At 49.3% G+C, this 16,554-nt stretch overlaps 1 protein-coding gene across 2 annotated transcripts in view; it reads right to left on the minus strand.

Moving 5' to 3' along the window:
* Positions 1-484: 484 nt before the first annotated feature.
* The window catches only part of PODXL2 (podocalyxin like 2), a 32,277-nt gene continuing 16,207 nt past the window's right edge, over positions 485-16,554 (minus strand). For both annotated transcript variants that reach the window (XM_054076142.1, XM_054076141.1), the window contains exons 3-8: positions 12,690-13,582; positions 11,763-11,837; positions 8,654-8,810; positions 7,027-7,088; positions 5,181-5,360; positions 485-4,829 (exon numbers count right to left, since the gene is read on the minus strand). In XM_054076142.1, the coding sequence (XP_053932117.1) occupies positions 4,620-4,829; positions 5,181-5,360; positions 7,027-7,088; positions 8,654-8,810; positions 11,763-11,837; positions 12,690-13,582 (1,577 nt within the window). In that variant the 3' untranslated portion in view covers positions 485-4,619. The remainder of the gene's footprint in view (positions 4,830-5,180; positions 5,361-7,026; positions 7,089-8,653; positions 8,811-11,762; positions 11,838-12,689; positions 13,583-16,554) is intronic.

Here is a 16,554-nt window from a genome sequence, read left to right on the forward strand (position 1 = left end):
GAGGGAGCGGCACCGCCCCGAGCACCACCAGAGCTCGCGCAGCGCAGCGCCCCCTCCGCCCCTCGCGGCCGGGAGGAGCAACTGCAGCCTGTGGGTCGGGGTCCCCCGAGACCCGGGAGAAAGGGGGATCCTGTTATGGGACGCAGCGGGATGGGGATGCTCCAGAATGTAAGGGGAAAGAGGAGTCTGGGACACGGGAAGGGGCTCGTGTGTGGAGTCTGGCTCTGGAGCAGGCGTGGGATGCAGGAAGCTGGTCGGGAACACCTGCTCTGGGGCACAGGTGGTGGGGACACACGTTGGGGCTTTGATCTGGAAGGCAGAGCCGTGCTCAGCCAACCCTGCAGGGACCAGGGGTGCTGGGCTGGTCCTGTGGGCACCTCACGGTGGGGTCAGGGCTCCTGCATCAACCTGTGGATGCTCTCCCCGGGGGACCCCAGCCAACATCACATCAGCAGATGGTGGACATCAACAGCTGGACATCAATTCAGGCAGATGCAACCAAAGGACTCTGGCCGGGTCAGTGTTCAGACACCCAAGGAGGTGCTTTTTATTGCAAAGAAAACAAAACCACAACCCTGTCGCTCCCAGGGCCAGACGCAAGTGTTTCCAAGTGTCCTCCAGCAGTGATGCTGAGCAGCGGCCAGGGCTTGCAGACGGTTCAGGTACAGCAGGAACCGGGGCCTTGAGAAGAACAACTGGGAGCCTGGCTGTCAGCTGAGATGAGCCCACGCGGCTCTTGGAAGCCAGCACAGATGAAGGTGTGTGTTGTCTCTGACTGAGCTGCTCCAAACCCTCTGTGAAGCAGAGATGTGCTTCTGCGTGGCTGTGAAGGCAGACAGGAACAGGCGAGCTGCTGACAGCAGTGGCTGCGGTGGGATCCTGCTGTGATGCACCAAGGCTCTAGTGCAGCAATCCGTATGATAATGTACCTCCATTTCACACGACATCCTTTGCCCGAAGGGATCCTTATGGTGTTACCTTGAACTCCATTCTCAACCTGCATTACATACTCCACAGCAGAGCCACTGGGTCAGTTCTTGTTTTTTTACATCCTACGTACCACGAGGCGGTCTGCAGGATGCAAATTTCTAGCACATGTTGGACTCCACATTATAGACACCATTCTAGATATGCAGGCAACATCTCTGAGTAAGTTGCAGCTTGGCCATCCCAGACCACATCTGGCCACTGTCCCATGGAGATGGAGAGCCACTCTGATCTTGGCTATACATCCAGCCGATGCCATCACAGGTGTTCTCCAGGGCACAGAGCTCCTCACACCAGCACCTGATGCTCTCTCTGAAGAACCACCTCCATTTCAAGCCAGAGCTTCTGCTTTCTGGCCATGTCCCCTGGGAGGAGAGGGGGAAAGCGGAGGAGAAAGCAAGGAGATGAAGCCAAGACCCTGTATTGTGCTACCCAGGGCCTCCAGACCGGCGACTCCAGGACAGGTCACAGGAAACAAATACCCAGAGCTCAGAGGGAGGAAAGAAGTCCTTTTTTTTAAATTTTCTGTCTCCAGCTCCCAGGAGCCACCAGGTGTCAGTGAAATCAAACGTTTAAGATGGGACTACAGCAAAGTCCTAGTGGGTAGAAAAGAGTTTTTCAGGAATTACTTTGACTCCTCTATCTGCTCTGTTGCCTGGCATACCACTCCGAGAGATCCGGCTTTGACAGTTTTTGTTAAAAAGAAGTTTAACTACATTAAGGTGATAGAAAAGCTTCCTGTTACAAATGCTAAGACAAAGTTTCTCTTCCTCTTTAAATCCTCCCTGTGCAGAGCTGGAAACCCAAGCACTGAAGAACAGAGTAAGTGGGCTATGACACCCTCTCTACAGCACACCCCAGCCCACAGGTCCACGGAGATGATCCATCTCTCCAAGGCTGGTGGGAGAAGGACAACAGTGCAATCGACTTAACAAGATCAGCCTAGTGCAAAAAAAAATTATACAGAGAAAAAACAAACAGTAAAGGTATAAAAAGTATCACCAGACTAAAGTGAAATGCTATTAACCAGTAGATTTCTGGAGCTCAGCTGAGATCATGCAGCCAAGCGCACCTTGTCAGAGACAGCAGAAAATTGTTCTCAGCCTCACAACAGCCACCCTTAGGTACTCTCATGATCATCTGGATGCTCCCGTCTCAGGAAAGAGCTCTACAGTCTCTGCAAAACCTTCAGGCCATAAGAATCCAGAAGAGCAAATCAGGAGAGCTTGCTAGCTTATTAGTAAGCCCACATAGTCCACTTGGTTTCTTTAAAGTTCGAAGAATTTACATGAGATTAAGAGGTGCTGAGCCCAGCCAGAAGCACTGCTTTATCAGCACCTTGTTGTTTCTCTGAATTCGTGAAGTGGAGTGAAAACAGGGCAGCAAAGCAATGATGTGCACCAAGGAGGTGTTTTGTGGATGAACTGATTCACATCTGATCAGTGGCATTATCTTTTCAATAGCAACTGGGCATTAAAAACATATTTAATGAGCATTATTGGACTTAGAAACATTTATATGGTGAAACTGCCTAAAGGCCATGACCATACCAGGCCCCATTATGCTAAGTGCTATACAAACTCAAATTGTAACTCCATGCTTTAATTTACTCACCATATCATAACAACAACTTGCATTTAATCCTGTGAGCTTCAAAGTGCCATCAACACAGCCACTGAACTTGTGTAACTTCACTGCACAGACCCATCAAACTCAGCAGGAGCCATCAAGTGATGGGCGGTCAGAGAAGGGCCACATGTGGCTGTCCATGGACTGTCCCCTCTCACCAACTGCTGGGGCAAGAGAGGGAACTCCTTTGTGCACCTCTGCAACGCTCCCAACAAGATACAAAAGAAGCTGATGATCATCACCTCCTACATAACACAGTGAAAAGTACGGAGGCAGGGTAAAACCACTGAAAGCTTGAACGTGGATAGAAAACCAAAGGCTATCACCTTTCTTGAACCCCTAATAGACCGGTCCTACATCAAAGTGATCTGTGAATCAGTTTGTATGCAAAGCGCTATGCAAAATGAAACAACAGACTCTTGTACCTTGACTTTAGGCACTCATATCAGGGATGAACATGCTAAAAGTATCTATACACACAGGGACAGATTTACAGGCTCAGCATCAGGCTGCGTATTTGGGGTCTTTCTATACAAAGGTTCCCTTAAAGAGCAAATGCAAAGCTGCATCTTGCAGTAAGCAAGCGTGCAGATCACTGTAACAGAGAATACTGTTGCCTCTGACCAAAGCAAGTCCCTCAAGCCCTCCAAGAGAGAAGAAACAAATGGTCTGGGATTTCAGGCTTGACAGTAGTTCTGAGTCTGGGTTTAGGCAGGGCTCAGAGAACAATTATGCATATTCACGTTCCTTTTATCACACCTCTTCAGGGAGCTGGAGCCTCAAAGTTGCCTCAGGCATGCCTAAGAAACATTCATTGGGGAGCTCTTCAATCCAATTCTCATCTGAACTTGGTTTTACACTTTCTCAAATACAGTGATTTTAAAGATTTTACCCCGATTTACACCTATGGGACATTAAACGCTTGCCCCTCTCAGAGCAAGATGCTGGAAAGGAAACAAAAGTACCAGAAAATTACCTGTTTCCAAGCTTTTACTTTTCTCCCTGTTTAAAAAGTCTCACAGAGTCTTAACATTTACCTCACAAAGACCAAGTGAAACCAAACTATCCTGGAAAATAGAACAGCAGTGGAGAAGGCCTGCCAGTCTAAAACTGAGACTTAGACAAGGGATACTTTTGCTGCTGATTTCACAGCCTGCTGCAGGAAAGAGGCAGGTAAGTGTCTTTTTAAAGAAACTCTCCAACCTAAAGCAAATTTCAGCTAAGATGCTGCACCATGGCACCAAATTCTCTCCAATGAGTCAAGCAAGGGTAAAGCGCTCAAACTTTGCAAACTCAGCGTGGAGCTGTGGAGCAGAAAACCAGAGTGGGGCTGTTTGTGGTGTGAGGGGAGAAATGGGATGACAGCAGGATATTTTCCCCAGATGTAAACATCAGTCCATCTAGTTAGCAGCTGACTGCTAAAGCACTAAAAAAGAAAAATTAAAATCTCTTCTCACACTGGAATGCAAACTCTGCCCCGGACATCGCCTGAGTCTTGGCTCCCCTCCATGCAGAATGTACAGGTTTTACTGCACCTGCAGGGATTGAACATGATCTCAAGGTCAGGATCTGTCTGCTGTAGCTCCAACTGGACTCCCAAAATTAACTTACTCTCCAAAGCCAGACTCTTGGTGGCAGGCTTCGACTGATCACCTTGCTTCTCAAGCCCAGCCTCTCTCAGCCACTACCAGAGAGCTACAGTAAGTGCATTCAAAAGTGATGAAAGCATCGGTGCTACTGATAGGAAAGCATTGGTGCTACTGATAGGAATACACACAAAGAGACCTAGACACCCATCCCTCCCGCTTCCCTCTGTTCACTGATTCTCCCGACTCTGAGCCTCAGACACGGGCTCAGGACTTCTATCGGGAAAACTTGCCCAAAGATTTGACCTGTTCCAAGCCTTTAAGAAGTTCCTGAGAAGCCACTTCATCCTGTGGTCCATCATTCAAGACAGAAGAGACACAACTGCATTTAAGGAGGTGGTTCCCTCCCTTCCTTTTCTAAAGATGCGTGTCTTCCTCAAACACATCCACATCCTCGCTCGCCTGCTTATTGATCAGGACATCCCAGCTGTCGGGGCCATTGATGGTGTTTCCACCATTCACGCTTGGCTTCTTCTCCTGCATTTCTGACTGGCTGTCACTGGCCACATCCAAGGTGGGGTTGTCATGGCAGCCGTTCTCAACAAAGCGCAGCTCTTCGCCGTGCGACTGCAAAGGATGAAAGAAATACAAATGGAGACAAAGGAGGACAGGTTTTAATACTGCTGAGGAGCACAATCAGACCAGGATATAAAGGTCACCCAAGACTTTGCAGGGTCAGTGCAAAAAGGTAAATTTACTCCTACCCCAGCCCCTGCAGTAGAAATGAGCTGTCCTGAGCACAGCAAGAGACAGGTTTGCACCCCTCTTACGTTGAATGGGCTCCCTTGCTTCTCCAGCAGCATATCCAGCTACGTTTGATAAGTGGACAGGGGAAAAGAGTCTCCCTCTTAACTTTTCAATCCCCTCTATCCCAGTGGCTCAGAATCCAGCCACTTTCTCCTCCTGTCCAGCGCTCACCATGTTCTTCATCTTGGGCAGGCGTCTCTGCCAGCAGTTGTATATGAGCCCCAATACAATGATGATGGCACAGATGGAACCAATGATCACCAGTACCACAAAGAGTTTCCCATAATCACTGCGTGTCTGGTTGGGGTGCGACTGGCAGCTTGTGGTGGTTGAGTAGTTCTGGATGCCAATCTGGAAGGAAGAAGGAGGTACACTGAATCCCTTGCCTGCAGTGGGACCCTGTTCAGACTTTCAACGATTCAAGTACAGGACCATCACTCTGGGCAGAGGAACTAAGAACCAGGGTTGGGGATTCAGGACGTACACTACCTCACATGACTAGAAGGTACATAAATAAATTTAACACCATAATACATGGAAGCTGACGTGTCAGCAAATGACAGTAGGCACAATCTTGTCTTGATTGCCTGCACAAGGGTCACACCTATGTGCAAGACAAGAAGGCTTTCATGGGAGAAACTGCCCAAGATTAAGAGCGCCCAAAACAAACTATGGACTACTGATGGGTGCTGAGGCTTTGGTGAATGTTTGACAGAGAATGTAAACGTAGGTTTCCATTAAAGCTCTGGTCCTAAGAAGGCAGCGCAGTCTTTCCAAGTTCTTGAAGGTGGACAGCTGCTTGCTGATCCAAAAAGCTTGGAAATAACTGTCCTAGAAACGGCCCCTCTGTGGCTGTCTGCAAACAAAGCCCAACGCCAGACCCAGTGACTTGGCAGATTTCAAACAGGTTATGTATCAATTCAACAGAAAATATGATGAGTAAGAGAATATTCTCCCTCCTCCTTCCAAGCTCATGCTAGCCCAAGGTCAGTGCAATGAGCGCTGTTTCATTATTGATGGAGCCGGAGAGTCAGAAGCAGGTGGCGAGGCTGCTTTGATAGGATGCACCCTAAAAGGGTCACAGTTGCACAAAGAAGTCAAACCTTGTACCAACACAAATCCTTCTTTCTAGGCAGCTCCAGCTGCTGAGACTTCAACCACACAATTTCTACAGGGTTGTCTTTTTGCACTTTCTCTGGTGTAAGCCAATCAATACAGCACTGAGCACTTAATTTGCTTTGTCTAACTGCACCAGTTAGATCAGGGAGAAAACAGAGCAGACAGGCAGCAAGGCAGTGCCCCAACTCTGCTGCTAAAGTCAGCAGAATTACTCCAGTAGTGTAAAACCAAGCAGAATCAGGCCCTCAGTGCCTACATATCCCATAGGCTTAAGGGGCAAAGTCAGAGATCAGAGAACTAATTTGCCCTAATCTCTACCCTCTTTCAAGCTGTCCAGGATTAGAGGGGAATACATAAGTGCTAAAGGCAGCTGGCAGTGGAGTCTGACATGCTTCTCCTCTGGTCCTCTGCCTGCCCTTGCATAGGCAGATGTCTAAAAGAGTGAAATGCAGACCTTGGGATTACAGGAAGGTGTGTGAATGTGTCCTATCTAGTACAGGCACCTCTCCCACAACCTTTGTCAAAGCCTGAGCAGCCAATGTATGTAAATCAGCTATAGGGTGAGCAGGGCCAAATCTAAGGCTCTGCAGCACCCAAATCACCACAAAAATAGCGTAGAAGGGATGAGACCAAGTATCCCAACAAACAGCAGCTTCACAACCAAGCCAGAAAAGCAAGGAGAGAATAACCCAAATTTATTCTTTTAATGGTAGCAGATATTTGATGGCCTGGCAATAGCAGAGAGCAGAGAAGGGAGATTGCCAAGTGTCTGACTCATCCGTTTGCCTGCTGTGGGTTCAGCACTCCGTTAGACTGAGATATAGTCCCAGTTTTCGAGGTTCTTATTTTAATGGTATAGCTAGTCTTAACAAATGGATGCAGGCAGACAGGCTCTTACCTCGGCTAAGCTCCTCTTAACATCCCCCAGTGCCATGAGGACATCTTTTGTAGGGATGACGCCTGTAAAGAAGGAGAGGGAGAGATCAGTGCTGCTCTCAGCTCAGGTTAGCTCAGATAGATGTACTCATCACTGTGAAATCCCCAACAGAATGGATGCAGACAATGCACGTTTTTGTTCACTGGTATTTTATGTTGGAGGCTGAAAGAATGCAAGGACCACAAGCTGGGTCCCCTAAATGTTCGTTAAAGGGTGGGGCAAGAGGGAATCCAGGCAGGTACTGACACAGAGGCACCTAGGTGCTCTTCCCACAGCCACAGGAGTTCTCAGGATCTGTGTCTGCTCTGAGAGTGAGCAGCAACACCTAAAAAGTCATGGAGGCAGTTGCCTCTGCTGCCTGATCCAGCCTCCCTGTTCAGCACAACTTGATCCTAAGCTGCAGCGCTCCAGATGTTCCCACAATGCTCCATGTTTGCCTATCACAACCTGCAGAAGGTGTTTTTTGCTCTGTTGGGCAACGTGGCAAGGTAGTGTGCCTGGTTCAACAGCAGAGGCTGCGGGAGATGTGCTGTAACAGCTCCACTCCCAGCAGGAGACACCTTCAGCTGGGGAGCCACCAGTCCACGCTGAGTCACCACTTCCTGGGACACTCCTTCCCTAACAGCTTCCAGACAGGAGAAGAGGAGCAGTCAGGGAAGATTTAGAGGCTGAGGCCTATTTCTCCCTTCACAGCAGTAAAAAGAGGACGCTTGACTATTCAAAGCAGAAAATACTTGGCTACTGAGGTTTCTGCACTCAGGGATATCTCCCAGTCTGGCTGTCTTCGGACCCGTTTTCTTCTCCATGGCCCCTCTCATAATGGCATGAGGGTTTTAGTTTTGAAGACCAAATGATCCCCAAAGCCTTTTCACTCCCAGTGCTCCAATCCAAGGGCTTGAGAGAGATGCAATGATTTAAGGCATCAATACAGCAAATAACACTTAAATGTTAGCTCCATTTTCCTGTCACTGTGGGGCATTTTAGACTCCTGAAGTATTTTTTTCGTACAGGCCATAACGTCAACATTAGAGGCCTCTGTCACTAAGGGGGCAGCAGCAGTACAGGAAGAGCACTCCCTACCAAAAGGGGTTAAAGAGATGGTAAAATATTAGAGCACAGCCTGCCTTTCACTGTCATCTCTTATTTATTTGGGAATGCAGAGGAGGCGCTGTCAGGACTGGCCCAGTTCAGACCAGACTTCAGAAGTGTTAAGTAGTGAACTAAGAGCACGCTGCTGCCCTGCCACCGCACTGCCTTGCCCATGGAGCAGAGAATATAAGCACCACAATAAAGCTGATGGATGCTCAAGCGAAGGCTGTTCAGGGAGCGAGCAAAGCAGGAGGCAAAGCACAGAAGATGGAGCTTCATGCAAGTGGTAAAGGACAAGCCAGAAGGCAGATGTGAAGAAAAAGGGTCTTATGTCCTCAGTGCCCCTCCATCCCTCAAGACCACTTAGCACTGGGAACTGGTGTGATTGAAACGGACTGAAGAGCAAAAGCTCCTTCCACTATGGCTGAACACTATGTACTTTTGAGAGCCCCTTAAACACACGCCCCACCAGAGGAAGTCTCCTGCTCCCAGCACTTACCCTGTTCCCCTGCCAGTGTCATTAGCAAGTGCTTGTCGTTCTCATTGGGTTTGCTCAGAGAGATGAGCCAGCGGTCCTGTGGTCCATCTGCCTGTCTGGAGAAGGCATCCTCCACCAGTGCCAACAGCTGGGGACCCCTCTCCAGCCGAAACTCCTCCTGCCACGGGAAAGGGACCTTGGTGAGTGCATTGAGGAGACAGGGCAGACATAGCACTGCAGGGCTGGCACAACTGCGTGGCTGAGACCCCTGAACCAGGTGTGCGCAAAAGCCAGCAATGCTAAACCCGGTGCAACACTCTCCTGCACATCCCCAGTGTCTCGGGACAGACCCACGTACATCATCTGACACATCAACACTCCTCCTCAGCTTCTGCAGCCACCATACGCCCCACACCATGCCAGCTCCCCCAGCACACAGGGATCCTGAAGTGACATTGCGGAAGGCAAGAAGGGAGCAGCGAGGCTCTTCCCTGCAGCCAGAACTCGGTCAGCGGGTGCTGCTCAGCCTGACATGCCCCAGACATCCCTGGGCGGGCTCCTCTGCCGCTTTCTCACTCCTGTGTTTCTATTCTTATCTCCAGTTGCCATGCCAACCTGAAGGCCACACAGATGATTAATAAAATAGAGAGCTCTTGTTGCCATGGCAATTCAAAACGCTCAGGGCAGGCACAGGCCTGTGCTGAAAATGGCCTAATTGGAAAAGACACCGATGACTGGGGCCTGAATCACAAGGGCCTGTCAGTGCCTCGTCTCATCAGGTTATGGGTTTCAGCACGAGGAGGCAGGAGGAGCAGCGAGGATGCAGGGCCATGCTGCTCAGCTGCAGCTCCAGCTCACAACCCCACTGCCAGCCTGCCACCCTGTTTTCAGGGATGCAGAGAAAGGGGGAGCGGCAGAGCTCAAGAGCAGGACAAAAACAGAGGAAAGATGTTTCTAGTGACGGAGAAAGTAGAGGTTGCAGAGCACTGGTAAATTCTTCACGGCAGGGAAAAGGGGGCTGTGAAGGAGCCTGATTACACATGAGCCGAGGTGGAGGTCACCTCCTGATGTGCAGCCAGGTCAGACCCTGCAGTCCTCACCTGGGCAAAATTCCCAGGTATATTGAGTGGGAGATGTGCCCAAATAGAGACTGAAGTGACTGCCCTGCCCAGAGCCCATTAGGAAGATAAATGGGCTGCCAGCTTAACCCAGCAATACAGACATCATCCCTGCAGCAGGTATAAGCCTGGCGCTATAATGAATATTCAAGCTCAAGGTACAACCGTCCAGGAGGGGCCAAACACCCTCCTTGACCGTTGGCTTTTCAGTGGGATGTGGGAACACACCAGACCAGGGCATCAAAACATTGGAAATGTGTGGATTACCCAGTCGCACTAATTTAAACCACAGTACTTGCAACACAGGCTCTCCCTTGTAGCCCTGAAAATTCAAATACCACAGTGCTCAGATACAGAAACAGGAAAACAAAAGGGACAGACAGAGGGTAGGGTAAGTTGCCCAAATGGAGCAAATTACCATGGGTAGGAAACAAACTGCATCAACAGCAGTGGAAAGAAGAGCTTGACTCCAGCTTCAGCCATGCAAAATGGCAATGGGAGACAGGGAACGATGTAATGTTCATTTTAAATATGTATGTTGACAAGCGTCCCTTTGAATAAGGGGGAGGACAGCACAAACCATCCGCTAGGAAATATGTTTTGAAACATGAAATCAAGTAGAAAAACATTTCAGTCCTGCCTATCCCAGGGCACTGTCTTCTTGTAGCAAGGCAGAACTGAGGAATTAGCAGTAAAGACACAGTTTAGTCAAGAAATATTTGCACATCTACTTTTCAGTTCTTACCCTCCCAGTGGTTTAAACAACACAAGTGCAAGTGACCACAGGAAGGAAGCTACTAGGTATTACAAAATTAACCAGCATTTAAAACTCCACAGAAATGGGAGACAGAGCAATGGGGGCTAGAACATGGAGGAAACAGGCAGCAGGACTCTGTTTGTCATGGAATCATTTTCTGAGTTGCAATTTTGAACTGTAGCAGAGATACTCAAAACCCTCCAATGAGCAAACTGGTTTGCCTTAATCAGTAGGAAAGAGACTGACTTTTCAGCTACTCTTAAAGCAGTCAGCATGCTTTATTGTGTACAGGAATTCCTCCGTTTTCCCTGTCCCTAAAAAGTTCAATTAAAAAAAAAAACCAAACAAATAACTCATCAGTAGTGGAAACAGCCCAGTGCCACAGAGCCTCCCTGCAGTAACAAAACCATCCAGCTCTGCCCAGAGCAGGAGCTGCAGCAAGAGTGCAGACACACAAGGCCAGCACAGTTCCCTCATGAAACATTTCGGTCTCAGGCTGTCAGGCTCATAATAACTTCTTAGAATTATGAAATGCACCTTGACCCCAGGCCTTTCACAACTGGTTTTCAAGTGCCTGACAAAAGGCCAGCAGAGGCGAATGAGCCCTTTTGCCAGGGAACCACAAGGGGCTTTGGGCTCATGAATTAACTGCAGCTTTATGGGGATGGATGGACAGGCACTGGATTACCAGAGCGTGGCTGGTTAACAGACCCAGATAACACACAAGATAAAAGAGTGGGGAGATGAGGTACTTAAGGAAGACTTAGTGACAGCTGCTTGACATGGAACCATTCACACTGCAAATGGGGAGTTCCCATTCCTTTGAGCCACCAGAGGTACATTAGTGTATCCTGGAAGGAGGGGAACAAAAAGAAAGAGAGGAAAGGAGAATCACCCTTCACTCCTGCCACATTTCCTACCAGCAAGAGCTGCAATATTAAAAGCTCTCATGTCTCATGACAATCCAGGTACTGACTGGCACAGACTAGCAGCCCGGAGTTAGTCAAAACCCAGTATGGGACTGACATGTGCTAGACTTTGAGCAAAATCTTCTCTCTCCACCCACTCTCTCCCCATTTGGAGAACAGGAATATTTCTGTCCTCCTCCCCTTTTCTCAACAGCCTCTATAGGGACTTTGAGATTTAGCACTTTTAAAATGTTTTGTAGTGAAAGCAGACAGCAAGAGCTGTGCCTGCCTCCACATCCTTAAGCACTATTCTCCCCTTGCCATCAAATCTCTTTGGACGAACTTACACAGTCAATGTTATCCGACATATTCAGGATGATGTAGTTTTTCCCTGCAAGGTTGCTCCAGTCTTTGCAGATCACCTGGAGAGACAAGACAAAGACAGCTGTGTTTGAGTACTGAGTGCAGCTCTCCTGCTGAAAGCACAGGGTACACAAGGGACAGGAGTAGAGGACTGTGTCATACTCCTGAGAAGTCCTTCTCAAAGGAGCCTCTGTGGTCCTTAAACAAATTGGTGAGACAGAGCAGCACTTTGCAGGCAGGACTGGATGCACAGAGGGACCAAGTCACTTGCTAAGGGTGCTGAGTACTGTCAGGCAGAAAGCGAAAATTAAAAGCTTTCCCTGGTGCTTTCTCACCAGCCAGCTCCTGCTACCTGTATTTCCTTAACCAGATGCCAGTTTGCTGGATTCAGGAATGGCAGTTCACCTCACACTTCCTCTCCATGGCCTCTCCTAGACTAACATCCTTGCAGATCACTATACCGTGCTCCACCTGCTTTGCATCTGGTCCCTGCAGGCAGCAGCAGCAGCAAAAATAGCTCTTCCTTCTCACTCTCTTTTCAGAAATCCTTGGGGCCATTTTTGTCCTGACACTTCCAATAATGCATGCTGAGGAAACAAGGAGCTTTCACTGCTGTACATGCCCCAGAGGGCAGGTGTTTATTAGAAGCAGGATTCTGAGCAGCAGTTTGCTGGGGAAGATGTGAGGGGGCAGGGCTTTCACCAAGGATGATGGACACCCTTAAGAAATGCTATGAAAAGCATCCCTCAAAATTCAGTTTTGGCTGGGTGAACAGAAAAAGCTACTCGTACCAGTTAGACTTCAGGGCATGTGTAAGTTTAAGGGGTTAAACACCACCCCCCTCTTCCCAGGGAGAAGTACACAAACATCTCCACTATAACCTCCCACCCACTCACTGCTCCCAGGGCTACCTGTGCGGAGTCCCAGGGCAGCTCTGTTGGCAGCATGGCCAGGCGGGCATCCCCAGCCTGTGGTGACAAGCTCCTCTCTGCTGCCACAGTCTCAGTGGCTGACTCGGTGTCATTCCAAATGGGATCCAGCACAGACTCGTCAGCCCTGTCCCATGGAGATGCAGAAGAACTGGGGTGCTGCTCACTGCCAGGAAGAGTCTGGGGGCCTGGGGAGCTGTATCCAGGAGAGAGTGTTCCCACGGGCATTTCTGCGGTCTGCCCCATTTCAGTTAGCACTGTGGGCTCCAGCATTTCCCACCTCACCGTAGTCTCCAAGACCTCCTCTCTGGCTGAATGTTCTTCCCCACCAGCCTCCACCGTGGTCTCTGCAAGCTCTGCTCCTGTGGTAGTCACAGTCAGCTCCAAATCTGCTCCCCCAATAGCCCACGTGTCCCCAGCTGTCACCTCAAAGGGCTCTTCTGAAATACTGGAGGACCTTGCAGCAGTAGTAGAAAAAATAGAAGACACAGGCAGAAGACCTGGTCCCATGCTGCTCCCAAGGTCTAAGCCTGGAGGAACAGAGTCCTCTTCTTGCCCTCCTGTGGCTGCCTCGGTCACAGCACCTGGTCTGGCAGAGAGTGTCGAAAAAAAGAGGGAGAAGGGGTCCCCTTGGCCCGTTGGTGCAGAAGATGTAACCTCTGGCCCAGAGGTCCGGAGGCTTTCCACTCCTCCTCTTGAGTGGTCTATAGGGAGCAGCCCCTCCTCTTCCTCCAGTGTGCTGGAGAAAGGGGTGTGCAAGTCAGACTCAACAAATTCTGCTGGCGGCTGGACAGTGGCTGTTTCCCAGTTGTCTTTCACCTGCGTCCCATTCCCTTTCAGCGAGGCCTTCTGAGATGCAGCAGGAAAGCTGTAATCTAAAAAGAGATCCAAGAGACTTCATGTTATCTCCTGAATAACCACGAACACTGAAGGGCAGAGAGCTGACCCCATTATATGTGTCTAGTTATAGATGGGGTAAAACACCAGAGACCGTCTAGGAGAGGGCAGCCTGCCACTGAAAAGAACAATCCCGCCTGACAAGTGCAGCGCGCCCTCCTTCGCTTCCCTAGCTCCCTGTCCCATCCCGCTTTCCCTAGCAAATCCACCTTCCCTAGGGATAACTCACATGTTCATCCTCCCTACTCCGCTTTGTTCTGAAAGTGTTTTCACAGACTTGCTAGCCAGGAGATCTGCAAATAACAGCTTTGATACCAAGGTGAGGTTATGAGTGTTTGGAATGAAGCTGGGAGCCAGGGATTAATTTCGCATGGGATTCAGAAAGACGGTGGGTAGTCGCAGCAGGCAGCTACAAACTAAATAGGAAATACTCTGGAAGAGAAACAACAGCACAGCAAACCAAACCCTCCCTGGCACCACCAAGTAATACCACCGAAATCTGAATCAACCTGGGTGGCTTCGAAATTCAGAACTTCAGTTTGTACAGCACTTCACAGCAGTGAAGTCATTCCACAAACATCTGCATTATGAGTTTTCCATGTCATTAAGGAACAGTTTTGCTGCAAGGAAACAGAAGCCAGACCTTACACCCCTCCCTCCAACATCAGCCCCTGGTTGTTCTGTGGCTCTGACCATGAATGCGTGGAATGTCGCCAGACAAACATAGATGCTGAAGGAAAAAGATGCACCTCATAAATATAAGGTCAGAGCAGGCAGTGGCTTCTTCTGGAAGCCCAACAAATTGCTGGGATCCCAGGATGAGGAGAGTATCTGTAAGATCATGTTAAGCTCAGAGTGGCAGGTCTAAGTCCAGCAGGCATAAATCAACCTTCATCTTTGAGAAACTGCCTGTACCCAAGGAGCTCTGTTTCAGGAGTTTGGGTCCCATTTAATTCCCTTTCTCCAAGAAGAGCACAGCTCACATTCTGACTGAGAAACGGAAGGAAGAGGATCCCTCCAGAAACAAGCATCCTGCCCTATCTATGGTTATTGTTATTAACTAAGTGACTGCCTGAAATCCCCAAGGTCCCCATCTCTTCTCCTACCTGCCAAAGCGGATGTTCCACTGAGCACAGTGGGCAGCAGCTGTCTGGATGTCTTGCTCCTCTTTAAGGATCCTTCTCCCATCTGGTTCATAAGACCCCACTGATTATAACCTCAACTCTCCTCAAATCTTGTGAGAGCTGTTACTCAGATTCACGTGGAGAACAGTGAAACTCAAAGTGTTTTGGCTAGAGCTGTGATGGTTTGTGCTCCTCAAAACAAGGAGCTCTCCATACAACCCAGTTCCCCAAGCAGTTCAAATTGCTTTCTTGGTTTAGAAGTCAGGGATGGTGAGCCAATCCCTCCTTCCAGACTTTTTAGCTAGACACTGAGTTCTTGCCTGGAATCATCTCCTACTGTCTCACTACCAAGGGTGCCTGTTCACTTCTCAACACCAGATCTCTTTAAGGCACTCATATTTTCTTTTAGTTTACATCCCTCTTCCACGACTTGAAGGAATTTTTGCACCCTGTCCATTTCCTTGATATGATCCCAGCATCTTCTTCACATAACTCCTTCCAGACAAGCCTCTCTCTGTAACTCGTCTGTGCAATGCAGAGCTAAGAGCTTCCCTATTTGAAGAGTCTTCTCAGCATTCCCTTGATTCCCTTCCCTTCAACCCCAAGGGAACTCAAAGGGCATCTTCCATTTTCAGTGGTTCCTTCCAAAATTCATCTAGCAGTTCTCCATCAGCAAGCGGTCTTCCAGACCCTACAACCCACTGGCCCACCTGGCTGTCCTCTACCTTCAGCAGACCCTCGACACCTGGCACAGGAAATGCACCCACAGACCTTCCCACCTACCTATTCCAGTGCTATCCACTCCCATCCCCACCAGCTTTTGCGGAGGGAAACAGCAACCACGGAACAGAGCAGACAGACTCAGGTGAGCTGTGCTCCTGCTGCAGCAGTCGGGCAGGGTCTTCCATTAAAGGAGACAGGTATTATGGAGCTGGCTGCAGTGCCAGATTAGCCAGGCTCATTTATCAGCTCATCTAATTTCAGCAAGGAAGCAGGACTCTGCCAAAGAGGGTGGCTGGAAAGGGAGGAGGTAGTAACTGCATGAACGATCAGCTCCTTCCCTGCTAGGGTCTGCTCTGCATGTCTCCCACCAAAATCATCAGTAGGTTGGAGCACAAGAGGAACTTGTGGCCACACACAGAGGCTGCATGTGCTACGTACCCCCTCCCAGACAAACCAGAGCAGCTAAGCCATGACAAAGCCAGTCTGATCACCGTGGGGACAGCTCAGGAGTACTGCCCACTGGAGCCACAAAGCTGTCTCAGCATCGCTGGCCAAACAGTCTAACAGGGACAGACCTGATGAGCGTAGCAGGCACCCACAGCTCCATGTCATGTAGTCTCTCAGAGCTTCTCAGCCACACCATCCCCTTGGGAGTCTGGTTCACTGATATGAAATTCCACACCTCAACCTCACCTCTCTGCCACCACATCCTTAGCTACGCCCCTTAATGCTTTCGATCAGCAGCAATATTACTCACATTGCAGCATCCAGCTGTCTTTGCCTCCCTCAGGCCCCTCCAGCTTTTCTCTTCCAAGCTCTCATACAAAGACCTTCAGGCATTATTTGCAAAAGAAACCATCTCGCATAGCCCTGCCATCACTCCAATTCCTGCCCTTTGCATCTCCCTGCAGACCTACATTCCCTTTGCCTGGGGAAATGATTTTGCGCTAGGAGAGGTGAACGTGAGCGCCAAACCTCTGCAAGAGCTGCTGTTTGGGAGATGTCCTGCTACCTCTGAAATCGATACCAAAACCCCCATGATATCAGATGGGCCAAGACTTGACACCATGCCAAGCACGATTCCCCTGCCAGGCATTTCATTC

The sequence above is a fragment of the Cuculus canorus genome, chromosome 11, assembly GCF_017976375.1.
Source record: "Cuculus canorus isolate bCucCan1 chromosome 11, bCucCan1.pri, whole genome shotgun sequence".
Taxonomy (NCBI): Eukaryota; Metazoa; Chordata; class Aves; order Cuculiformes; family Cuculidae; genus Cuculus; species Cuculus canorus.